The sequence below is a fragment of the Papaver somniferum genome, chromosome 8 (genome assembly GCF_003573695.1).
Source record: "Papaver somniferum cultivar HN1 chromosome 8, ASM357369v1, whole genome shotgun sequence".
Lineage (NCBI taxonomy): Eukaryota > Viridiplantae > Streptophyta > Magnoliopsida > Ranunculales > Papaveraceae > Papaver > Papaver somniferum.
Window position 1 is genome coordinate 116,358,751 of NC_039365.1, and position 27,853 is coordinate 116,386,603.

The following is a 27,853-nucleotide window of genomic DNA, read 5'->3' on the forward strand; positions in this document are numbered from 1 at the left end:
AAATCGGTGAAAATATCCTTCCTTTCTTGGATCAAACTTTATTACCAACCCTGTTTTGCGTCAATAGAGTAATCCCAATCCAAAACACGAGCTAACTCCGACTAAAACTCGTGCAAACCAAATTCAGGGAATTCGGTTTTTTTTTCTTTCCCGCCAAAAACAGTTTCAAAAATGAAGAAGGAGATGGTAAGACCTTAACCAGAGATGGGGTGTGAATAGCAGGTGTCCAACTGAGGTGCCCCTTATAAATTGAGTTGCCCCTTATCCAAAGTGAAAGCCCGCTTAGCAAATGCCCTCCGGGGGTGCCTTTAACAACTTTGCGAGCTGATTTTTCCAAAAATCTTTATTGCTCAAAAACACTTACAAACAAGTTTATTAGTGATAAAATTAGTCCCAGGTAATGTATTTATGGGTGAAAATGCGTCATACTTGCGTTCTCATCAATCGACCTGTTCGCAACAAGACCAAAGAGCATTAAATCGTTTGCTCAAAATAGCGTGACAACGCTAAAAATTAAATCGGTGAAAATATCATTCCTTTCTTGGATCCAACTTTATTACCAACCCTGTTTTGCGTCAATAGAGTAATCCCAATCCAAAACACGAGCAAACTCCGACTAAAACTCGTGTAAACCAAATCCAGGGAATTATGTTTTTTTCTTTCCCGCCAAAAACAGTTTCAAAAATGAAGAAGGAGATGGTAAGCCCTTAACCATAGATGGGGTGTGAATAACAGGTGTCCAACTGAGGTGCCCCTTATAAATTGAGTTGCCCCTTATCCAAAGTGAGAGCCTGCTTAGTAAATGCCCTCCGGGGGTGCCTTTAACAACTTTTCGAGCTGATTTTTCCAAAAATGGTTATTGCTGAAAAACACTTACAAACAAGTTTATTAGTGATAAAATGAGTCCCAACTAATGTATTTATGGGTGAAAATGCGTCACACTTGCGTGCTCATCAATCGACCTGTTCGCAACAAGACTAGAGAGCATTAAATCGTTTGCTCAAAATAGCGTGACAACGATGTTTTAAGAAACCCTAAAATAACTTTTCATCATTGAACAACTGCCGCAAATCAATCACGGATGTCCATTCTCGCCGGCCTAGTTAGACGGCATAGATCCAATTTCAGGTGGCCAACGAGATGCTAACACGTTGACCGTCAAACCAACTCCATCGTTGGTCGATCGACTTTCTCATAGAAAACTTGGAATGCATAGAATCGCTCACCCAAAGTAGGATGAACGCGCAACTTTGAAACCCTAATTGGCTTTTGCGGCCGCATGTCACTGCCGCAAATCGATCATGACCATCCATGTTCGCCAGCCTATTCGAATCGCTTAGATTTAATCTTAAACGGCCCCGAAGATGTCAACGTGATCAATGTGGACCCACCTTTACACGTGATTGACCGGCCTATGCAAACTAGGGCTCAATGCCTCGTAGTCGCTCGCCCAAATAGGGTTGGCCGCATGTCCCCCTAAACCATAAAGTCGCGTCAATGGCTGTTTGAAACTGCCGCAAAAGATCACGACCATCCAACTTTGCTAGCCTAGTTGGAAGGTATAAATTTATTTTTAAAAAACAAGCAAAGCAACATTGTGAAGAGCGGTCATCCTTCTTCCATATGAGGCGATCGACCAAGTGATGACTTGAAAATAAGGCCCTCAAACGATCATTCAAAAGTGGTCGATCATGCCTCCTTTAAGACGCCAATCCGGGACTTATGCAATCAGGCTCTAAAACAATGATGCTTCATACACATTGATTAGTTTGAGCTGCTTAATTGCAATGCTTCACATGCATCGAATACATACAATATTTTATATTGGTCTCATAAACAACTTAGTTGTTTTACCTAATAGCACCATGCTATTCTCCGCGGTAGGTCCCAGGACCTGGTAGGACTAGAAGATGCCTATAATATTATAAACTGCAAGTGCACATTGTCTACTATTTAAAACAGAGAAAATACAGGTCGATACCACATAGACTAGGGCGACGTAAAGTTGATTCTAAGGTCTTTCTATACTAAATTAGATCAAACATGGGATTTTGTCGGTACGATGAGATGATTGCTAAACAGAACTTATGAAACTATAAACGAAACAGAAATAAGGGTACAACGAGAGTAGAAAATAATCAAGTAGGAAGCACTAGGGAAATTGATTCTACCACATAACCTACACTAGATATTTCAGCTAATGAAAATACTCTTGACCTTGTAACAGATAACGGTGAAGATTCGAGTTTGACGTGTATTTAGTTAATCTTTAAATGGATAGTTATTCACAACTAAGGTATCAATTCCTAGCATTAGTTGTCTTACTATGGCACAACTAATCACAAATTGAAAATAGTCAATGAGGCATGAGTTGATGCAACAACAGATAATTGATCTAACAATCTAAGATGCAAGACATATTAGGTGAAAGTTATGAGTTCCAACAAGAAGACTAAACTGAATCCTATTCAATAAAGCTTTACAAGAGCATTTTCATTAACATAAGCAACTAGTAGTAAGATAAGGGATTCATCTAAACCCTAGCTGAAGAAGTTAGAACATGGCTTTTATAAAAACAGATGAAGTTTTGATATTCATAAAATGTAAGCTCTTCCCTTTTCAACTGATTTCTACCAAAACACTCAACAACAAAAGCAAGAGATAAAACCAAGTTCTCCTCTCCTTCCTCCATGCGCCCCTCCTTTACACAACATAACCCCCTATTTATACAGATTTCACCCCCACCCCCCAATTTTCAATCCATATTCTCAACAGAAACATTATAATATTTGGGGATTTTATTCTCGAAACTCACCACTATGGAAAACTCTTCATTCATGCAGCGCCACTGCACTTATCCTCATCCATTTGACTGATGTTGTTGCTGATTGAATTCAGACCTAATTACCATTTGCGTAATCATCACAGCCACCCTATTACTTCCACTAGCTAGCTGTCTGATGATGTTGATGTTGTAGACAATTGAAAATTAGACAAATTCTGCTCACTGCTTACTGATGTTGAAGACAACTTGGACGAAATGCTCTCGTCCAGTTCATAGAGTCTAGGTTTAGGTTGAGATTGAGTATCACAGGAGTACAAAACTGGTCATCTGATTGATAAGGGAGAGATAGAACTAGGGTATGGTTTCGACAGAGAGATGGAAAAGATACATCCCTTTAGGGTTAGGCTTTGGGTAAGGATGGTGATGTTTCTCAAGGAGGTGGTGTCGGGTGCGAAAGAGAGATTGGGTTTGACAGATTGAAAGAGATAAGGACAGAGGTGGTCGGTTTAGGTGTTGTTCATGAATACCCTGTTTTTGGTGTTTGAGAGTGAAACTTGTACTTGGTTTGTTTGTTTCCCAAATTGATTTTAGCATTTGAACTCAGGCCCATTAATTCCCAACCATGCAGCATCTGTTACTTGAATTTAGGTCTATTCAGTTGTCCACTATCAATTGTTAGCCAGCACCTCAACTCTGATCCCTTCCTGTTGCTGCTCATGGTGCGACAACTTCCCATTGCTCAACCTTTCTTTGCTGACTCTATGTAGTCCCCTGCCATTACAAAAATCAGACTATTACCACATTTTTACACGCAATGAACAAGAAAACCAAAATATATATCATTTGGCATAAATATAAGCAATTAGTGCACAAGATACCATAAACACCTACAAAATGATAAGATTATATACAATATTAGGTGCTTATCAAATACCCCCAAACCTGCCTTTTACTCGTCCTCGAGTAAAACACAAAACTAAAAGAAAAGTCCTACCTACACCACTGTCGCTGGACAAAATATACCCAAAAATTTTTAGGACAAAATATAAGCTCAGATTCCATGAAAGTGAAACCTACATTCAGTTTTAGCTCTCAGCAAATGGATATGTCAATCTAGCTTTCAAATGCACAATTCTAGCACTGAAACAACTAAGGACATGCGATAAGAGTGTAAAGTGTATCTCCCTAGGACATGCATAGAGAATGATTTACTCTAGGAAGTTATGACTGCCGGTCGCTAAGAGATAGTTTTTAGGCTAAGAACTGAATTCAAAGATGTCCAGCTTTACGAGAATTATGAATGTTCACCTAAGAGTTGGTGATATTTCAGTTCGCGTTGTACATCGATGGCTACACCCTCCTTGCATATTACAATACCATTTATAACACATAACAACAAAGAACATTGACTGCAATATTTACATTGACTACTCTTATTTTGAGGAAAGAGAGACACTTTGACATTAACAATTGAAACATAACAAAATGTTCATCTATTTTTTTTTATATTCTTTTCTTTTCTGATTTTTTTATTTTCTTTTTCCTTTTTTTGAATGTTCACATCTTTTTTTTTTAATAATAAAATACTTCAAGAGAACAAGAACAATACAATAATAAGATAACACTGCTGACTTGTGAACAAAAGAAAAATTACATGACACTTGGCAAGAGGTAGCCCTTTTCGATGTATACGGTCAAATTCAATGGTTGCTTTTCTTAATATATCCTCCAACTTCTATCCCAGCCAACCAAAGAACAAGCTAGTCAAGTCTCATTCAGTATTCTAGATGATTGGCAGCCTACTTAACCTATGAAACACCGATGCTATACACGCTTGGTTGATCGTGCATGTGCAAATTTCTAAATCACATGTGAATTGTGCTAGAATCAAGGGTGCCTCATCATCTAGACTAAGAATCCTAAGATTTCATACATGCACAGGTATCACAATTCAAGGTAAATGAGCTCCATTTTTCATTTTTCATTTTTTTTAAGATGTTATCAATTCACAAGATTCAAACATACCAAATTTCTACAAAGATCATGTGATATCTACTTGTACCCCCAAACCTATGTTAAACAGTGTCCTCAATGTTTCTAAGGATTCACAAAGTTATAACATTCCATGAAGTTCATGAAGATAAAGAAAGTTTAGAGAGTACCGGATCCAAAAATTGTTTGCAAAACCAGATAGTCGAGCAGCAAGGTAGATATCACAAAAACAAAACAGAGATTATATATGACAAAAACTAGCCTATCAAACTGGAGCCGAAAGAAAGCAAAAGACAGAAAATGGAATTCTAAACCTGGTATGTACAAGAGTGAACCACTTCAATCCAGATAGACAGGGTTCTTCAGATCAGTTGTCTCAATTTCAGGTGGGATTGGTTCAAGGAACGGCTTCAGTCTCTTCCCATTGACCTTGAAGACGTTCTTAGCTGTTACATCTTCGAGTTCTACATCTCCATGAGGGAATATTGTTCGTACCATGAATGGGCATGTCCATCTAGAACGCAATTTACCTGGAAAAAGATGCAAACGTGAGTTGTACAATAAAACTTTCTGGACAGGTGTGAATGACTTGCGCAAAATGCGCTTGTCATGGAACACCTTCATTCTATCTTTGTACATCTTTGCACTGTCATAAGCATCACTCCTTAATTCTTCCAACTCGTTGAGTTGGAGTTTCCGTTGGGTACCTGCCTTATCAAGAGAAAAGTTGAGTTTCTTAACTGCCCAATATGCTCGATGTTCTAGTTCAACAGGTAAATGACAAGGTTTTCCATACACAAGTCTGTATGGAGACATGCCAATAGGGGTTTTATATGTTGTTGTATAGGCCCATAAAGCATCATTCAATCGTAATGACCAATCTTTCCTAGATGGGTTAACAGTCTTTTCTAGAATGTGCTTAATTTCCCTATTAGAAACCTCTACTTGGCCGCTGGTCTGTGGATGGTATGGGGTTACGACTCTATGAGTTATGCCATACTTGCGAACTAATGACTCAAAAGACCTATTGTAAAAGTGTGAACCACCATCACCAATTAAAGCTCTAGGTGTGCCAAAACGAGAAAATATGTTTTCTTTTAAGAAGGCCAGAACCACCCTATGGTCATTTGTTTTGGTCACAACTTCTTCTACCCACTTAGAAACATAATCAACAGCAACAAGGATGTATAGCTTACCTTCAGAATTGGGAAACGGACCCATGAAATCAATTCCCAAAGCATCAAAACAGTTCAACAATCAAAATAGGGTGCAATGGATTCATGTTTCTCTTGGAAATACTTCCTAGTTTCTGACAACGTTCACAAGCAATACAATAAGCATGGCAGTCTTTGAATAACGATGGCCAATAAAACCCACTCTGCAAGACTTTTGCAGCAGTTTTCTTGGCACTGAAATGGCCACCACATGCTTGGTCGTGACAAAAGGATATCACATCTTTTTGTTCACTGTTGGGGACACATTTCCTAATGATTTGGTCCGGGCAGTACTTAAACAGGTATGGGTCATCCCAAAAGAAGTATTTAACTTCATCCAAGAACTTAGAACGGTCTTGTCTAGAACAATGCGAAGGCATTATTCCCGTGGAAAGATAGTTCACAATGTCAGCAAACCAAGGATACTCAGACACAAGCATTAATTGTTCATCAGGAAAAGACTCTCTAATCTGCACGGACTCATCAAAAGACTCAACATTTAATCTAGACAAGTGATCAGCAACCACATTCTCAGAACCTTTCTTATCTCGAATTTCGAGATCGAATTCCTGCAATAATAATATCCATCGGATGAAACGAGATTTAACATCCTTCTTAGAAAGAAGGAATTTCAGGGCAGCATGATCAGTGTATATGATGACCTTAGACCTTATCATGTATGACCTGAACTTGTCCAATGCAAAAACAACAGCAAGCAACTCTTTCTCAGTAGTTGTATAATTAAGTTGAGAATCATTAAGAGTCTTGCTAGCATATTATATCACATATGGAAGTCCATCGACGCGCTGTCCTAAAACAGCACCAACAACAAAATTAGACGCGTCACACATGATTTCAAATGGCAATTTCCAGTCAGGTGGTTGGACTATAGAGGCTGAAATTAGAAGAGTTTTGAGTTCTTCCCATGCACACACACAAGCATCATCAAACACAAATGCAACATCTTTACCAAGTAGATTACACAGTGTCCTTGATATCTTACTGAAATCCTTAATGAATCTACGGTAGAAACCAGCATGGCGTAAAAATGATCTAACCTCCCTCACAGAGCGAGGTTGCGGCAAGTGTTGAATGAGGTTAACTTTAGCTTTATCTACTTCTATTCCTTTTTTCAGAGATGATTGTCCTAGAACTATGCCTGAGTTCACCATAAAATGACACTTTTCCCAATTCAAAACCAAATTTTTCTCTTTACATCTAATCAGTACATAAGTGAGATGGTTCAAACATTCATCAAAAGAAGATCCAAACACATAGAAATCATCCATAAAGATCTCAAGGAAATTATCTATCATGTCAGAAAAAATGCTCATCATACAACGTTGAAATGTGGCGGGTGCATTACACAACCCAAAGGGCATGCGACGATAAGCAAACGTTCTAAAAGGACATGTAAATGTAGTCTTTTCCTGATCTTCAGGTGCAATATGAATCTGGTTGTAACCAGAAAAACCATCTAAGAAACAATAGTAGCCATGCCTAGACAACCGTTCTAGCATTTGGTCTATGAATGGAAGAGGGAAGTGGTCTTTCCTTGTTGTTGTGTTCAACTTCCTATAATCAATGCAAACTCGCCACCCTGTGGTTACTCGAGTAGGAACTAACTCATCTTTATCATTTTGAACTACAGTAACACCTGATTTTTTCGGCGCAACCTGAATGGGACTAACCCATTTGCTATCTGAGATCGGGTATATGATACCCGCATCAAGAAGTTTTAGAATCTCACCCTTAACAACCTTTTTCATGTTAGGATTGAGTCCCCTCTGTATTTCCCTAGATGGTTTATCATTTTCTTCAAGATTTATATGATGCATGCAAACAGTGGGACTTATGCCTTTAACGTCTGAGATGGTCCATCCTAATGCTTCTTTACGCTCCTTAAGTACTTCTAAAAGATTACTCTCCTATTCTGTATCTAAGGCAGATGAAATGATTACATGCAAAGTATTAGAAGGTCCCAAAAATACATATTTAAGAGTGTCAGGCAATGTTTTCAGTTCGAGCTTTGGTGGCTCAACAAGAGACGCGACAGACTTGGATTCATAGAGTGGAAGTGGCTCCACTCTAGATTTCCATTTGGTGGTGTCCATTAGAGGTGCAGATTCAAGCAAAGAATTCACTTCAATTATGTATTCATCATCAAACATATCCAAGTTAAAATTATTCAAACAAGCATGCAAAGGGTCAACAGACATGCTACTAGACGACGAACCCTGAATCAAACTTTCAATCATGTTGATTCCATGCACATCATTATCATCATCAAGATCCAAATGTTGTTTGCTAGCATTAAAAACATTCAACTCCACAGTCATGTTACCATACGACAATTTCAACACTCCATTACGACATTTAATGATTGCATTGGACGTTGCCAAGAAAGGACGTCCTAAAATGACAGGAATGTGACAGTTTGGGTTCTGCACAGGCTGAGTATCTAATACAATGAAGTCCACAGGAAAATAGAACTTATCAACCTTGATTAGAACATCTTCTACCACACCAGGTGGCACTTTGACGAATCTGTCCGCCAATTGCAGAGTTATAAGTGTTGGTTTTAACTCTCCAAGACCCAACTGCACATACACCGAATATGGCAGTAGGTTAACACTTGCCCCTAAGTACAATAACGCCTTATTGACCGTATGGTCACCTATCATGCAAGTGATTGTGGGACAACCTGGGTCTCTAAACTTAGGTGGAGTTTTATTTTGAATGATAGAACTCACCTGTTCAACAAGAAAAGCACGCTTATGCACATTAAGCTTTCGCTTTTGTGTGCACAGATCTTTCAAGAACTTATCATAAGTAGGGATCTTCTTTATTGCTTCAAGAAATGGGATGTTGATGTTAACTCATTTGAACATATCTAACATCTCATTGTAATGGGTACCTTTCTTCTGCTGCACCAACCTTTGAGGAAATGGAGCAACATGAACATTAGCTGGAAAAGAAACATTAATATCAGTAGAATTTTTAGATTTACAAACATGCTCAGAGTCTACAATGGATGTTTTCTGTGGCGTTGTATGCAATGATGAGTCTGACTCAGAATCACTAGTCTTTGGTACGCCTACATTGTTATCAACAGTTTTACCACTACGAAGAGTGGTGACAGCATGTGCAGTCTCATTACAATTAGACGTACTTGCCTGAAATGTGCCTTTCGGATTTTGCTGAGGTTGACTGGGGAGTTTACCCTTTTCCCTCTCATTTAGAGCATCACAGATTTGGCCCAACTTAATTTCTAGACTAGAAAACCTTTGGTCATTCATCTTATGATATTGCAAAATATTTTGATTCATTTGGTTTACACCATCATCAAAGATAGGACTTTTATCTACAGGGTACTGTGTGTGTGATTGTACTTGGGGGTTTCTAGGATATGAATATCCTTGTGTATTTCATGATGTACCCCCTTGTACAGGGCCCTTGGACCATGAAAAATTAGGGTGGTTTCTCCACCCTGGATTATATATCTGAGAATATGGGTTATTCTCATGCTTTTGATACAAAACATTAGCTTGTTCAGGTCTGGACTCTTGGAATGCATGCAATTGTGGGCAGTTATCAACAAGATGATCAGAACTATTACATGTAGCAAAAATAGAAACCTCAACTTGGTTGCAAGAAGTAGTTGAAGTATATTTCATACTTTTCTCTAGTTCTAAAGCCTGAACTCTCCTAACCAATGATGCTATTTTAGCATTACCCTCAAAGTCAGACTCTATTTTATGAACATTACCCTTGATGGACGACTTCCTAGGTGCTCTATCAGACTCCCATTGCTGAGTTTTCTCGGAAACTTCATGCAAGGATCCCCACGACTCGTCGGTAATTTTATCTGTGAACTCACCATTTCACATAGATTCAACCAAGGTTCGAGTGGCGAAATCCAACCCTTCATATAGAATTGTTGATAGTCTCCACTGTTCGAAACCATGGTGAGGACATTGCAGTAACAAATCGTTAAACCCGTAACTATAACAACAAGAAAATAAGAGTTCTCAATCATTGTTATACAGTGTCATAATATCATTACACAACGTCAAAGTTCAATTGTATCACAATTTTAACAACAATATTATGGTGATATGTCAATCCCCCTTAGTGAATACTCCATCTCACATGGAAACCACTCCCCCTTACATAATGATCCGAAAACCATATGTATTTTTAGTGTGAACTACATATTAATTCTCCCCCTTTTTGTCAATAAAATTGGCAAAGGTACAAGAACGAGATCCTAATGAAATTTCCGAAAGAGACATTTCATGACCAAAAGAAAGCATATATCATATTATTTAGATGCAATCATAAAGCTGAATCTAAATGCATTCATCAAGGAGTCTATTAAGATACAAGATAACCCCTATAATATTACACAGCCGCACTCCCCACAAAGATTTTCCAATTGTGCACAAGTTCAATTAAGAACTCTCCCCCATAATATGTCATTCCCGAAAGAACAACAAGAGCGACCTTAATTTCAAAAAAGAAAAGAAGGATTTCTTTGGACATAACAAATCACATACAAGTATGAATTTGAATCCAAAACGTTAAATTAATCATAAGAGAACCCATGATTAACTTAGTCGGAAATGCTCAACACACACAACCAAACTAATCACAAAAGTAATCAATTTAATTGGTCATGCTCGACACAAAGTATCTCATGGAACAACAACCATGCCAAACAAAATGACTCAGTCGATAAAGATCAACATAAGACACCTTATGTAACAACACAGTATGTACCCAAATTGTGGATCGGAGATCGACCTAATACCGTGGAATAATCAAGGACTCATTCTATTTTCCATCACTATTTGCACAAAGACATTCAATAGACATAATCATTGAACACAAAAGATTTTAACCTATCTTCCATCAAAAATTGACATAATAGGCTTAACTTTTGTATTTGTCAAAAGTCAATTCATTCTTTCATCAATACATACATATCAACTCACGAACGACTTTACTTTTGACAAAGTATGGGACAATTAAGTTCACGGTCGTAAACACACATATCCCATAACAATATTGCAATATATAAAACCATAAATATTAATATTGCAAAAATCATCTTCCAAACACTTTTAGAAATTAAACCAATAAATCTAAAAACATGAAGATGAAAACGTTGGACATAGCTATGTGTAATCACAATAATGGCTATTCCAAACTCTAGTTATTCTTCTAAGAAAAACAAGAAAAATAGAAGATTTACTAGGCAATAAGACCTTTAAAGAATTCTTTATCGTCCCTGAACTCCTTGTCGTCAACTGTCATTGGAACATAAGGTTCATTGAGGAAGGAGTTTATATCAATAAACCTTCTTGGCTGATACTGTCGAACCAGGGACTTCTGAATCTCATGAGTCTTATACACAAAAGCCTTTGTTTGTTGAATCTCCTTTCACATCTCCTTCAACACATCAAGAACATCAGAAGACTCTGAGAATTTGAAGGAACGGCTCTTGGCTCCCTCACATTCCTTCTTTTCCTTTTCAATGTTGGAGATAATGGAGATTTTTATTTTTCCTTCGTGATTGATGGCTTAACAATCATATTAACATCTTTTCCATCAGAAGACATCATGCTTGGAATAACTATGGGTTTGTGAGAGTAAATCACAATTTGCTCAAAAAGTAATCTTGAGATAAAAAGAGGTTTCAAAGAAGGAAAAAGGAATGTAGGGTTTCAAAACCTTTTAACAGGTTCGTACACAACCAACTCTCAACCTTATGAAGTGAAGAGTAGAATTATCGATAGTACCCTTTCTTTTGATAGACAAAAAAAAGAAAAACTAAGAAAAGAAGAAGAAAAAACTTTTCCTAAAGCCTGAGAGGTACAAAATCATTGTCTCTTTTGATCATGCACATGAGACAAGATTTCAAAACACAACACAATCAAGTTGCATTGCGGTGAAAACAATTTGTCAACCATTTTCCTCTTGAGAGGAATCTACAGATCTCTGTCTATCGAAACGACTCGACCATACTTTCTTTTCTAATGGTCTTGGTTTATCCTTGGAAGCTAACTTCTTAGACGAAGATAAAATCCTACATACCTCAGCGGTCTTTTGAGCAAGTTTAAGCTTTCTTGATAAATGATTTGCTCTTCATTAAAGTTTGTTGACTTGTAACACCTTGATAGTTCATGACCCTTTAACGAACAATAAGAACACGTCAAGTTACGATAAAAATCAGGCTTTTGAGATTTGCAAGCAGCTAGGCACATGGTAGAACCTGAAACATTACAAACAGAGTTTCCAAGGGATGGGTCAACTTTATCATCCAGAATAGTTGGATTATCTTCTGAAAGAATATCAAGATTGATGTATGTATTTCTAGAGTAATCAAAATCAATATTTTCACCAAGAAGTGCAACACTTGATTTCTTGTCTTCATTAGAATCATAGATGTCAGACATTTCATCAAGAGTTTCTGCAAGACCTTTGTTCCCAGTGTATTTTCTACTATTTGGGCACTCGTTTGCAAAATAACCAAATCCCTTACACTTAAAGCACTGAGGCATATACTCGTCATCAGTTTCATCAGTATCCCTATTTTTAGGAGGAACACGATTATGAGGTTTGAATGATGCCTTAGGCTTATCTCTGGAGAACCATTTACTTCTCTTCAGCAGAAGATCCCTAAACTGTCGTGTGATCATCGAGACTGATTTGTCAAGATCTTCATCTGATGAATCTGTCTCAGAGTAATCATCTTCAGAGATATACACTTTTTTACTTTTAACAAGTAATTTAGTGTCCTTTAGTGCTTTGAGCGCAACATCCTTAGATTTGGATCAATGTTCATGATCAAATATCTTAAGATTCCCAACCAGCGTATTTCTGGAGAGATTATTAAGGTTATTTCCATCAACAATGGCATGCTTCTTAGAATCGTATCTAGATGGCAGCGATCTGAGAATTTTCATCACAATGTCCTTTTCAGGAATAGTCTTACCCAATGCAAAAGATGCATTAACAATTTCAGACACTTTGTGATTAAACTCATCAAGTTTCTTCATCTGCCATACGAAGGTTTTCCTAATCGGAATTAAGGCTTTAAAGCCTAGCTTCCTTCTCACTGGTGTTACCTTCAAAAACGGTTTCTAAGATTTCCCAAGCTTCTAGAGACTTAGGGCAATTAGACACATGGTTCTGAAGATTTGGGGTAATGGCATGTATGGTAGCATTCAAACCGTCGGAGTTTTGCTTTGCAGCAAGTATCTCGGTAGGGGTGTATTCACCAATGTTCTTGGGAACGTTTACATCTCCAACTGCCACAACGGAAGGATCATAGCCATTAACAACATATACCCATGATTGAAAATCACGCGCTTGAAGAAAAGCTCGCATAGAAATTTTCCACCATAAGTAATTAGATCCATTGAAGACTGGTGGTACGTTAATAGAGATAGCACCTCTGTCCATAGAGTCAGATCGCTACAAACACATACTTTTAAGGTTTTAAACGTGTTTGCTTGCTTTGATACCAATTGAAAAAGCGGGGGTCTAACAACCACACCCGATATTTCACTTAGAAATCTGTATGGACAAACTCCAATATACTTTCTAGAGAATCAACTAGACAGTCAGACTCAATCTAGACAAAAAGTATCAAAGATTTTATGTCTCAATCTCTCGATTTGATATATACTCAAGCAAATAGAAATCTGCGAGTCTTTATCAAATACTAGAGAGATAACTTGGATGGTACCAAAGACCAATATCCAAGTGTCAATCAATTTAAATCAACAACCAAAAGGTCGGATATCCTAATTGATTGAACAACGCACAACTTATATTATTTCAATTATATAAACAAATATAATGCGGAAAAGAAATAACACAGACACCATAAATTTTGTTAACGAGGAAACCGCAAATGCAGAAAAACCCCGAGACCTAGTCCAGATTGAACACACACTATATTAAGTCGCTACAGACACTAGCCTACTCCAAACTAACTTCGGTCTGGACTGTAGTTGAACCCCAACCAATCTCACACTGATCCAAGGTACAATTATGCTCTTACGTCTGTGATCCCAGTAGGATGCTACGTACTTGATTCCCTTAGCTGATCTCACCCACAACTAAGAGTTTCTACGACCCAAAATCGAAGACTTTAATAAACAAATCTGTATCACACAGAAAAGTCTACGATAATAGATAAATCCGTCTCCCACGAATATACCTACGAGTTTTGTTCCGTATTTTGATAAATCAAGGTGAACAGGAACCAATTGATAATCCGGACTTATATTCCCGAAGAACATCCTAGTATTATAAATCACCTCACAATAGTCTTAATCGACGCAGCGAAAAAAATATTGTGGAATCACAAACGATGAGACGAAGATGTTTGTGATTACTTTTTATCTTGCCTATCGGAGATAAATATCTCAAGCCAATTATTACAATTGTACTCGTACGATAGAAACAACAAGATCAGATCACACAACTACAAGAAAACTAGTATCAGTCTGGCTTCACAATCCCAATGAAGTCCTTAAGTCTTTAACCTGGTTTAGAAGAAGAAACCAAAGGTTAAAGGAGAATCGACTCTAGCTTAGCACAACTAGTATCACACAGAATATGTGGGGATTAATTTTCCCAGTTGCTAGAGTTCTCCCTTATACAGTCTTTCAAATCAGGGTTTGCAATCAATGTTAGCTTAGTAACAAAGCATTCAATATTCACCGTTATATGAAAACCTAATTATATTCAAGCTAATATTTATCAACCGTTAGATCAAAAACATATCTTGTTACACACAAATGAAATGCACGTTCCTGGGCTTGTGTAACCGTACCCAACCTTGTACATTAGTTGGTTCAACAATAGTTAACCAAATGGTTAGCCATATGATCACTTTCATATCAACCATATTCTTCTTCACCATAACTAGTTCAAATGACTCAAATGAACTAGTTAGAGAGTTGTTCAATTGCAAGGAAATCTCATGTACTACACAAGACACAATTGAAGCAAAAAAGATTTGATTCAAGGTGGATCAGTTGGATAGAGTATGGTGACTAAGCATACCTGTTTTCCGATGATACAAACACTTTTGGGGATAGCTAAACGTACCTGCTATTCTACGGTTGGTGATGAATGGTTATGACAGATGATAGATAAGTATACTGATTAGATTAACGTTTGGTGACGGCGAAGGATTTCTTAATCATCCATTTATTCATATTATATTTTTATTGTGTTTTAGTTAATCAATTCAATCCTCCATTTTTTTGTATTTATTCTTATTTTGATGATCCAAATAACCTATCAATTACACATATCTATGTGGTAATGATCCCTACTACTAATATATTACTAGTTAATTAGTTGGAAATATATTGAGTAATTTTTTGCACTTACGACAAGCATGAGTTTCCCACTGATACTAACAAGTAATGTAACCGTAGCAAGGATCGTTCCCACGAGGAGCTGTGTAATTGTTATTTTTTATTGACTTCTTAGGTAACCAAAGAAGGGGTTGTAGAATTAATAAACTAAACTATACTACTTAAAATAAAGAAATAAAATGTCATGAAGGGAAGAAAATATTGATCAGGGGTTTCATCTTTCATCGCCAATCATGCTCCTCAATCGATTAGAATCAACATTCATTCTCTCTTCATATCAATATCCCTATAGCACCCCATCGAGATCATACTCCGGTAAATTCCTTGTGTCATCACATACCATAACGATTAATATGTGAACAGTACTCAGAAAACAATCTAACACAATGTGCTATTAAGTTTAAACATCCAAGAATGCTAGGCTCTTTGAATTAGGCTAATTCATGCAATAGAAGTACTACGAGTAATCTATTTAAAATTGGTCAAACTTCTACATGCGATTAATTGAAGGTTTTGAACACATACAGTAATCACATTATGCTACTTGTAACCGGATATGTCGACTATTCCGTATCTCCAAACCGTAGTTTAGTTTTACATATCTATATAAATATGCAACTCGAACAAATCTTCAACCATACATGGCGATATTAATAGTAGAACATGAACGATAAAAAAAAAAGATCTTGAACATTAACAGTAATCCTCCAGATTGATTCATATGCTTAGGACTTCCAATTACACTCCCCACCAATAGAAACTTTAGCTACTCATAGGTTTACTAAAACCCATGGAAAATATAAAAAAGAAGAAGAATGGTTTCCCTCTAAGGGGTAAACCCTAGGTTTCTTGTGTAGAATATGTAACATGAGAAATAAAATAGGATCCCGTGGTGTAGAATGTGTTGTTTGAGCCTTATATGTCTTCTTTTATAGCCTTCAATACTTAGCTCTCAAGCAGGGGCAGAGCCAGGCCAATGCAAAGATGTGCACTTGGACCCCCTGCCCAGTTGGTTCCAAAGCCTGAAATTAGGCCCAGTAACAAATATTATGCTATTTACAAGCCTAATTTTTCTTTTTGCACCCCTAAAAAAAGTTTGGAACCCCAAACCATATTTTTGCACCTCCAACCTAAAAATCTTGGCTCCGGCGTTGCTCTCAAGTATGCTTTATTTTTAGGGTTTGGAAACCTATTGTGATCAAGTTTCCTTGATCTAGAAGTCCAATTCGCAACTTCTTATTTTCTACTCGCGCAGGCCCAATAAGGCCCAAAACCAACAAAGCCAAATCAAAGTTGATTTAAGTGTTTTGCTCATAAATTTTTGGTCCGAGCTTGAAATGACCTCATTCTTTTTCCGTTCACTTCTTATTCTCATTCTCTTCAAAATGAAATTAAGAACTCGTAGATTTGAATCAGCTGACATTGGTATTTGGTCCTTCCTTCATAAGTAGTAATTCACATCCTTGCTCTTTTAAAGTCATTTTCACTTCTTTTGGTTGGTTCTCCTTACAAAGGTTGCAAAATAGAAAACAACGTAATGACAAGTGTTAAGTGCATATTTTGCACATATTTAGTTTCGAATCCATGCTAGTAATTGAAAAAGCGGGGGTCTAACAGCCACAACCCAATATTTCACTTAGCAGTCTGTATGGACAAACTCCAATATACTTTCTAGAGAATCAACTAGACAGTCAGACTCAATCTAAACAAAAAGTATATCAAAGAGTTTATATCTCAATATCTCGATTTGATATATAATCAAGCAAATAGAAATCTGCGAGTCTTTATCAAATACTAGAGAGATAACTTGGATGGTACCAAAGATCAATATCCAAATGTTAATCAATTTAAATCAACAACCAAAATGTAAGATATTCTAATTGATTGAACAACGCACAACCTGTATTATTTCAATTATATAAGCAAATATAATGTGGAAAAGAAATAACACAGACACCACAAATTTTGTTAACGAGGAAACCGCAAATGCAGAAAAACCCTGGGACCTAGTCCAGATTAAACACACACACTGTATTAAGCCACTACAAACACTAGCCTACTCCAAACTAACTTCGGTCTGGACTGTAGTTGAACCCCAACCAATCCCATACTGATCCAAGGTACAGTTATGCTCCTACGTATCTGATCCCAGCAGGATGCTACATACTTGATTCCCTTAGCTGATCTCACCCACAACTAAGAGTTGCTACGACCCAAAGTCGAAGACTTTAATAAACAAATTTGTATCACACAGAAAAGTCTACGATAATAGATAAATATGTCTCCCACGAATATACCTATGAGTTTTGTTCTGTCTTTTGATAAATCAAGGTGAACAGGAACCAATTGATAATCCGGACTTATATTCCCGAAGAACAGCCTAGTATTATCAATCACCTCACAATAGTCTTAATCGACGGAGCGAAAAAAGATATTGTGGAATCACAAACGATGAGACGAAGATGTTTGTGATTAATTTTTATCTTGCCTATCGGAGATAAAAATCTTAAGCCAATTATTACAATTGTACTCGTACGATAGAAACAACAATATCAGATCACACAACTAAAAGAAAAGTAGTATCGGTCTGGCTTCACAATCCCAATGAAGTCTTTAAGTCGTTAACCTGGTTTAGAATAAGAAACCAAAGGTTAAAGGAGAATCGACTCTAGCTTAGCACAACTAGTATCACACAGAATGTGTGGGGATTAGTTTTCCCAGTTGCTAGAGTTCTCCTTAATATAGTCTTTCAAATCATGGTTTGCAATCAATGTTAGCTTAGTAACAAAGTGTAGATGGGGAAAAACGAGCCGCCGTTTTTTTTGGGAAAGTGGAGAGTCGAGCGTGCCGTCGAGACTCCTCAGCCGGGCAAAATGCTAATCCTCAAACAGATGCACCGCTGCAAAGGGGGTGCATAGATTCGGGAAATAAATCTGTATGACTCCGGCCCAAACCAAGACAATGGACGCTCCAGAGTCAGTTCGGTCGCAAAGAGGGAGATGGGTTGATCTGTAGGAGGGAAGATGAGAGTTGTGTGGGATCAGTGATGATCAAGGATTGCAGGTGTGTTGAAGGTTTCTGCAATATTTCTGAACCACTGAAGTTGAGTTCTGTGAATAAATTTATATCGAGTTGTTGAAGGATAATGATGATAATCGATGATTGATGATATTCGATTGAGCCTCTCTGATGTCCTCCATTTAGACTTATTTATATTGCAAGAATAATGTACTACTGATCCCTGTAAGTGTGACGGTTTCTTGAGTGAAAGAGTGGGAAAGTGGGAGATCGTGGTAAAGTCAGTTCCATGTCGTGCGGAGACTTTACTGATCGTGCACCCACTACTTTTCTAACTCCTTCCACCGTTTAAACGACTTACGCATATTTCTCATTGTGGATGAATTCACGTGCCGTAGACCGCCAGACCAAAACCCTGAGTGATATCCCCCATTTGTGACGTGATTGAGATTTCACGAATCGCGGAGTCTGCAAGGCAGACGTGTATTAGTTGATCAGTTGTTGACTGATTTAGATTGTGAGTCTAATGTTGTTGAATCGAGCATAAGTGGTGAATGCTCGGCGATTCATGGATGGAACATGTAGTTCTCGATGCTTCCATTGTCTTTCGATTCCTCTACTTTGACAGTTTTCGTTCTTTCTAGCAAGGCGGGAGCAGTAGTCGTTGATCGCTTGGCTGCTTCATGAAGTTCTGAAAAGGTCTGAAAGCGAAGATTCTCCAGCAAAGCACTGTAAACGGGGATCATGCCGTTGATGCACAAGTCCACCAGTTATTGTTCAGTAACATTTGGATCATGACAGTCCAAAGCTTGAATCCTGAACCTCTTCACATAATCATTCGGATTTTCGGCAGCCTTTTGAGCCATCTTTCCCAAGTCAGAAAGAGTAATTTGCTCAGAGACAAAGAAGTACTTCCGGTAGAAAGCATTGATCATTTTTCCCCAATTAGCTATGCTCCCTGGTGCAATGTTATTGTACCAAGTATACGCTCGACCCGTCAGGGATTTTGAAAACTCTTTCAAGCGGACAACATGGTTGTGTTCATGCTCTCCTAATGCTTCCAAGAATCGAGAGACGTGTTCTCGGGCATTCCCCGTTCCGTTATAGAGTGTGAACGTTGGAGAAGTGTAACCTTTTGGGAGAGGAATTTTTTGTGTAGCAGCGGGATATGGAGGTTGATGATGGTGCACAGATGGTGCATGGCCTTTTCCTGGATTCTCCATAAAATGTTCCAGGTCTTCACGGGTGATGAAACTGGCAGGTTCAGGTTCTGCAGCTTTGCGGGTTTCATCATTGTCAGGGACTGGAATAACTTCGGGATCCGTGCTTGGAGATGTTTCCTTGTCTTTCCCTTTCTCCCGAGCTTTGTATGACATCTTTTCTGTGAGAATTTTGAGATAATTGCATAGCTCTTTCTGTGTCGCAGCCATGTCAATCTGATTTTTGGCAAGAGTCTCTTGCACCTTCATAAGATCACCTATGGTAGGCGGATTTTCTCTGATTTCCTCGGGAGACCGGCCGAAGAGAGGATGGTTTTCCACGTTGGTTCGAGGAGGAGTAGTGTCACCACCATTGTTGGAAGCAGGAATGGTTTCTGGAATACCACCGTCGTTGCTAGTGCTAGCGATGTTTGTGTTAGGATTTGTAACTGAACCTGGCCTAAGATAAACCATTTTGTAAAAATGTGAAATTACAACCGAGAGATTAATCTCCCACTGTGGTCGCCAATTTGTAGATGGGGAAAAATGAGCCGCCGTTTTTTTGGGAAAGTGGAGAGTCGAGCATGATGTCGAGACTCCTCAGCCGGGAAAAATGTTAATCCTCACACAGATGCACCGCTGCAAAGGGGGTGCCTAGATTCGGGAAATCAATCTGTATGACTCCAGCTTAAACCAAGACAATGGCCGTTCCAGAGTCAATTCGGTCGCAAAGAGAGAGATGGGTTGATCTGTAAGAGGGAAGCTGAGAGTTGTCTGGGATCAGTGACGATCAAGGATTGTGGGTGTGTTGAAGGTTTATGCAATATTGATGAACTACTGAAGTTGAGTTTTGTGAATAAGTTTATATCGAGTTGTTGACGGATAATGATGATAATCGATGATTGATGATATTCGATTGATCTTCTCTGATGTCCTCCATTTAGACTTATTTATATTGCAAGAATGATATACCACTGATTCCTTTAAGTGTGACGGTTTCTTGAGTGAAAGAGTGGGAAAGTGGGAGATCGTGGTAAAGTCAGTTCCATGTCGTGCGGAGACTTGACTGATCGTGCACCCACTACTTTGCTAACTCCTTCCACCGTTTACACGATTTACGCACATTTCTCATTGTGGATGAATCCACGTGCCGTAGACCACCAGACCAAAACCCTGAGTGATGTCCCCCATTTGTGACGTAATTGAGATTTCAGGAATCGTGGAGTCTGCAAGGCAGACGTGTATTAGTTGGTCAGTTGTTGAATGATTTAGATTGTGAGTCTAATTTTTTTGAATCGAGCATAAGTGGTGAATGCTCGGAGATTCATGGATTTAACATGTAGTTCTCTAAGATGTCAATGAAAAACTGACTAGAGACTGAGCAAGTATTGCTCAACTCGACGAATTGCCGAATATTGAGAGTTTGTTGAGCAACTGAGCAAGTATTGCTCAATTCGACGAATTTGATAATTTTGGTGTGCAACTGAGCAAGTGTTGCTCAATTCACCAAAAAATTGAATATTGATAATTTGACGTGCAATTGAGCAAGTGTTGCTCAATTCGACAAACTACTGATGAATTACCGAATATTGATGGTTGGATCAATATTCGAGCAACTGAGCAAGTATTGCTCAATTCAAAGAATTATTTACTGGTGTCGTGACCCAATAAATTATTAATCAAAAATATTGGTGAATTACCGAATATTATTAATTTGGATGTTGATTGCTGAATCAACATAATTTTGTGTTTGAATTTGCTCAGAATGGTGATTCGTGGAGCATTTGTTCGAAACCCTAATTTTTTGATCAATCCTTCAACAATTGGTGAATTGCTGAAAATTGGTCATGAGTGAAGAGGGACCGACCATATGGGATGATGAGCGTCCATGTGATTCCCAGTGCTCGAGTGAGCACGCACCAGGGTTTTCAGTTTGAGAGTTGGTGAAAGAACGATGATTAAATGCAGGTTTCATCATTTATTGAAATATTGCTGGATTCAGCGTTAGGTGACAAACCTAGGTATGAGAGATGAGGACCGACTAAGAGAGCATGGGACTGACTCTTGGTGGTCACGGGATCAGTTGTTGGTCATTTGAAGGGTTCTCCAGTTAGTTGGAGAGAGTTCGGGCCCAGTATGAGCAATTGAACAAATTAGGTCAGAATTATGCAAACACGTGGGACCGGCTTTGTGCAAGCCCTAGAAATGACTCTGGTCGATCATGGAGGCATGCACATGTTTCCGTGGTTTCCGTGTTTTCATACTGAGAGTTTCAGTATTTTCTGATGCGCGTTCGAGCAACATAGTGAATTTTCAGAAGAGTTTCATCTTGACTGAGAATTCTCGATTTTTGTTGGAATGAGCATGTTTGCTCAATTCATCAATATTTTGAAAATATTAAAATAAAAGTGTTTTAACATTTAAAATTTCCATGAGAGGCTAGCCAGTCGTGCGACTATGTTGGCTTTTGGTTTTTTGTGATTTGAGCAATATTTGAGAAAATATGGAGAAATCATGAATTTTGCTCAAATCCAGGAGTTTCATGAATTGAGGAAAATAATAATTATGCAATATTAGGGATTGCAAGGTGTGGGACCGACCATGGATAGGGCATGGCCGTACGTCTAGGTTGCCCGGTCCTGCACACCTTTCCCTATTTTATTATTTTTCATGAATCCTTGAAGTTATGGAGAATCCTTGAAGTTATGGAGAATCCACGAGTTTTTGTTGAAACGGAAGAGTTTCCTGAGATTAGGGGTCAGGAACAGTGAGTATCACTGTCCTGAAGACATTATTTCTCTCAATCTCTTACAGAGAACCGCCCAATTGTTCTTCTATGTAGAGGAAAATTCCTTTATGTAGTCAGGAAACAGTGAGTGTCACCGGTATCCTGAAGGCGTTAAGCTCTCAATCTTACAGAGAACCGCCCAATTACATTATTCTACATAGAGTTTATGATGAAATGCCCGGTGTCAAATGCTTCGGAGAGGCCTTTCGAGCGACATATGCATCATACTTCGTAAAACACGAATCGTCACGTGGATCTCTGAAGCCGTGTCAGAAACATGCAGTATCATGATATTACGGTTTTGACCTTTGTTGAAAATCCACCATCTACATTAAGTCCCCTGCTTAGTGAGGAACAGTCATGTTCCGCAGTAAGCATTAAATGGTGATTTTCAGTCGACGAGATCAGTGGTTGAACTCAGTCTACAAAGGTAGTTTCAGAATCCTCGATTTACCCCAATGATGTCATGTACGAGCAAATGCACAGATGACAACCCTGATAGTAAGATAGAGTGTCATCCCGTGAGCGTGGAGAGATGAGGCACGGCTAATTTGAGTGTTAAGAAGGCTAGTTATGGTCGGTTTAGGACATATGGGCCCAAGCCCAAAAAAGGAAACCCATGTTTTTATTAGGTTTTGGAAATAAATTTGATATAAAAGGGGAGAAGCCCTAAAATTCTTTATTTTGGTCGACTAAACACCTCCCTCTTTTCACCATTCTCACGCGAGTCGCAGCAGGGAAGAAAAAATTTTCTGCCGGATTTTAGTCGCCGCAGATCATCGCCGTTTGCCGTCCGGCCAAGCTCCGACCTGCACCGACCAGGTAAGTCCGATTTTTTTTTTTTGCTGTAGGTTTTACGATTGATGAGTTGTTCACAAAACCAAAAACCCCGTGGTTGCATGCATGCGTAGGATTTATGAAGGATTTTTAGAAAACGTATGTATATGCCCTTGGTTCGTTAGTTGAAGGAACGAGCAAAAATCCCTAACATGAAAGATATTCATAAAATTTTGAATAGACATGGTCTAGTTGCAGTAGTAAAAGTTTTGTTTATTACGTTTCATGAAAACCCAAGTTCGTTTTTCGAAGTATGAGCTTTGCAAATACATTTAGGAACGTAGGTTTGTTCGTAAAAGTAATAAATAACGATCCTCAGGGTTAAAGGAATTTCGAAAAGACCTGGAGTTCATGATGAAAATTTGTTTGAGAACTTTCGAAATTTTGTTTGAAATATGTAGACTTTTGCAAAAATAGAAAAGATTCTCGTTTCATAGACGGATGCTCGATTGAGCAAAAAGTTTTTTTTATATATTTACGTGAGTTATTAACTCATGAATTTTTGTTAAGGTACGTGACCTGTTCAAGTTTTATTGAATATAAATCAAGTTTTGATTTATGAAAATTGTTGAAAGCAAATAATTCATGAGTCGATGAATTCGTAGTGTATGTGTGAGTTTAGTGATTTTATAGTGTATGCACACGTAAAAACCAGTGAATGTTCACATGAAAAGTTATGTGAATTATTCATAGTTTCTCGAAAAGTCAGTGTTGACTCTTGAATAATATGTTTTATGCTCGACTTTGCATGTTTGAAGAAACGAGCAAGTTTTGGGGTTTTACGCTGTTATCACTAAGTTCGTGAAATCGTAAATAGGTAAGAGTTGAGGATTACCATTTTTGTAGACGTCGATATGAGCATATAATTGTCTTGTTGATTCAATTCTGTTGATGAAATTTGTGTATGGACTTCACAGCAACTTTGCGAAAATGGCTCAGTCCCGTAGCGCTTCTGAAGATGATGCTTCTTCGAGAGAAGATGTTTCCACAGACCCCTCTTCCAGAGGTGATGGTTCCTCCAGAAATGATGATTCTGAGATTTCCAAGGAGAAAGAGGGAAGTCCCAAGACTAAGAACATTCCAACTGCTGAGGATAAGTTCTTTACGTATCTATATAGACCTGAAAAGCGTCCCTTAGGCTCCTCATTTCGGTTGTTAATAAATCCAAGGAGCACTACTCAGTATAAATTGGTATCTCCTCAAGCAGTAATCCGGTTTTGTTTGCTAGGAAAACACTTTTCGGCTTCTCATGTGGAGTTCAAGATTTCACGAAATCCCCTGATGCATTTCTCTGGATGGGCAAGACACATGCTGGGTCATAGCCTTGTTAGGACCATATTGGATAGTGCCCAGGTAACACGAGCCATTCAAGCTGCTGGAGATTTAATCATCAACCATGATATACTAGGTATGGTAACCTTGCTCGCCCGTTAGTGTGTTCCTACTCACACGTTTATATGCAGATGGGGAGAATTCACCATTACTTTAGAAGATGTAGTTGCTTTGTTGCACCTTCCAGTTACTAGTAATTTCCCTGAAGAGCTTTCTTCAGAGGAGAATGAGATATCTAACATAGTAGAGGCCAAGATGCACGAATTCAATGAGTCACCCGCATCCTGCTATGCTCAATGGTTATCATATTGGTGGCCTAGAGATAGAATTCCTGAAGAACCGATTGATGGTGCTTTAACAATTGCTGCTTTCTTATGCCAGCTTTCCAGGGATATCTTTGAAGATTGTGGACACTTGCTGAAGCCGTTTGTGATTCGCTTTGCCATAAAGATGGAAAAAGGTGAGAAAATTCCCATTGACAGTCTATTCTTGGGTTCGTTGTTCGCCAATTTAGACTCTCTAGTTATAGACTCCAGTATTTCTGATGGATTCATGAAAGTCGAGACGTATGCCAATACCATGTTCCTCCAAGCCTTGATGTGGGAGCATCTCGAGAGTTACGCCCCAATTCCCCGAAGCATTTTGCAAGGCCCTAAGGTCGACATTCGTCACTCCTTTCTTGAGAAGAATAATGCCAAGATCATGCGTTGGTCTAGAAAGAAACCACAATACAAGATATGCATTACTGACGTTTTGGACATTGAGTCTGTTTAATTTTCGCCCCTGGGTGTCAGTTCCTTCTCTTTTCTCACAGTTGATCACTTTCAATACTACTGACGAGAACATCACGTTGAGTACTAGTGCTGGTCTGAGTGAAGGAGAGAGATCTTTTGTCTTGAGTTGTACTCCTGGTTTCTTGATATCAGTAATGAATGGATAATTCCGGGTAGAAGAATACAATATTGATAGAGCGGCTTGACAGATGGGTGCTGATCAGTGTATTCCGGGTCACCGAATGAGCAAACCATCAATTGAGTATTTGAAGGCTAATCTGGACTGCACTCATGTGGAGGGAAGTGAGTATTTATTCCCATACTCTGATCGTGCTAATTTCGTGACTCCGGGTTACATAGATTTCTGGTGTCAGCAACTTGAGCGTGTGTATGAGTTTGCAATGGACGTCAAGTCCCCAGTACGAGAGTTCCCTTCCTCTGACATGATCTTCGATCGACCCAGGATGAGATATCTTTCCAGTGGAGACAAAAGGAAGGCGTCTCCAAATGCGACACATGTGAGTACCTTTTTCATGATTTTGACCAAAGTACGCCAATCATGCTTCTTAATTGTATTGTGGACTCCATGGTAGGACGGCCGTGCTGTGAGATTTCGAGTTGATGTAAACTCTCCAAACCTTCAAGAAAGTCCTCAAGGAGGAGAAGGCAGGGGCAATACATCTCATAGGATGATCCCAAACGATATACAGTCTCTTGCCGCTTCTTTGGTGAGTTGTTAATACTTTTCTTTATTGTTGCGACTTTCTCGTCCCTGTGATCAGTATCTTAAAAGAATATTGTTAATTCGTTTCAGAATTTTGCTCCATCTATTATTGATGGTCTTCGTTTTGCTCCTGGTCGAATAATTCATGGATATAACACTGACGAGGAAGTTGGCGTAAGTATTCCCTCCTCAAGCTAATCAGTGTAACACGCCTTTGGATGAATTAATGATGATCGTTGTTGATGTATCCAGGAGAAAATAATTGTAGATGAGCCGCATGTTGATGAAGCACACTCTTCTTTGAGTCATGGAGATATGGAGAGTTCCCGAAATCTCGAACTGAATGAAGATAACGGAGTTGCCAATGGAGATTCCAACACTGCCGAGCCTTCAAATGGTTTAGAGACTCCCCTAGTAAGCATATCTCCTGTGACCTCTTCATAGATATATGATATTGATGATTTATGAATGAATGAGTGAAAGTCCATGCGAGTATACGAGTAATTTTGCCGAAATATGCCACCAGGAAATTTCAGACTTCAGCTTTTAGTAAAAACACCGTAGAATCCTCGTTTGGAGTCGGATTTTCAATGTCTGCATATGTATATTCAAGCCCAGGAAATTTACAATCTTTGGCAAAGAATATTGTTGATTTTTGAGCATGTTTAGGGCCTGAAAAAGGCGAAACCGTAAACTTCCAGGAGATTTTCGTAACTTTTCCAGATTACATGTCGTCCAATGTTTTGGCAACATCTCCTTGCTCGTTCATTCGATCGTTATGAAATTTTGACATGTTGTGGAGTACTTCCATAGTAAGAGAATGTTATATGATACAACCTCAAATTATTTACCAATTTCTTCCAGTTCGTCGTTTAATACAGGGAAGTGTAGAATCTCTTCAGATGAGCTTGTTTGAAAACGTGTTTCATGGATTCTACACCATTTTCTCATGTTTTGGGTGCAAAATAAGGAACTTAGATGATGTTAGTTCACTTAAATTCTGAATTTTATGGTTTCCTTTGATTTTCCTGCTCTAATCTCATGTAATCTTCGTATTAGGTACCAAATACCAAATTTGAGAATAACGGAACCAATGTTGAAGATTCGAGCAATATGGTGAATCAAAGCAGTAACATCACCAACTATCCACCTCCAGGTTATGAGAATATCATTGTTGAAGCCGTAAAGGAAACTGAGACTCCAGTTGCTATTGAAACCGAGCAAAGAACAAAAGAGACTGTCCCAGAAGAAGATGTTGTAATGACAATGGAGGATGCTCCAGTAGTTGAGAATCGTGTAGTAATACACGAATATCCCAATGCAGGGATTGTTTGTGAGCCTCCATTTGGTGCTCAACTCCCGTATCATGTGTATGTTGGTGGATTCAACGTTCCTACTAGGTATGCCAACATGTATGAGAAGTTGTGGAAAATGTATGGTCATATTGTTGTTGCCAGGGATCCTGATCGTAGCTACTTCTTGAAAATGCAATTGGGAAACATATTGCGTGTTATAGATGGCATACGAACCAGGGCCAGAAGTACTGTTACTCGAGATGTACTCTTTGATTGGGAGTACAACTTGGAGAATTCTGAGATACTTGGCTTTAACTTGAAGTGGCTTCGTCATAAGATCAACATTATCAAGGATGCAGTAGTGAAGAACATCCCTTTTACTAGTAATGTTGTGATGGAGAAAATGACGAAGATTGATGGGCTGACCAAAAAGCTGGAGTTGGAGAGAGCGGCTTTGCAAGTCTTGGAGAATGCTGAGAAGCAGAAATCATA

At 38.5% G+C, this 27,853-nt stretch overlaps 1 protein-coding gene across 1 annotated transcript; it reads right to left on the minus strand.

Moving 5' to 3' along the window:
* Window positions 1-7,919: 7,919 nt before the first annotated feature.
* On the minus strand, window positions 7,920-9,290 carry LOC113305955. The gene is made up of 4 exons (XM_026554946.1): window positions 8,909-9,290; window positions 8,745-8,842; window positions 8,519-8,591; window positions 7,920-8,452 (listed from the first exon to the last, which is right to left on the minus strand). Exons 1-4 carry the CDS (start codon window positions 9,288-9,290, stop codon window positions 7,920-7,922), a joined length of 1,086 nt encoding a protein of 361 aa, XP_026410731.1.
* Window positions 9,291-27,853: the final 18,563 nt, after the last annotated feature.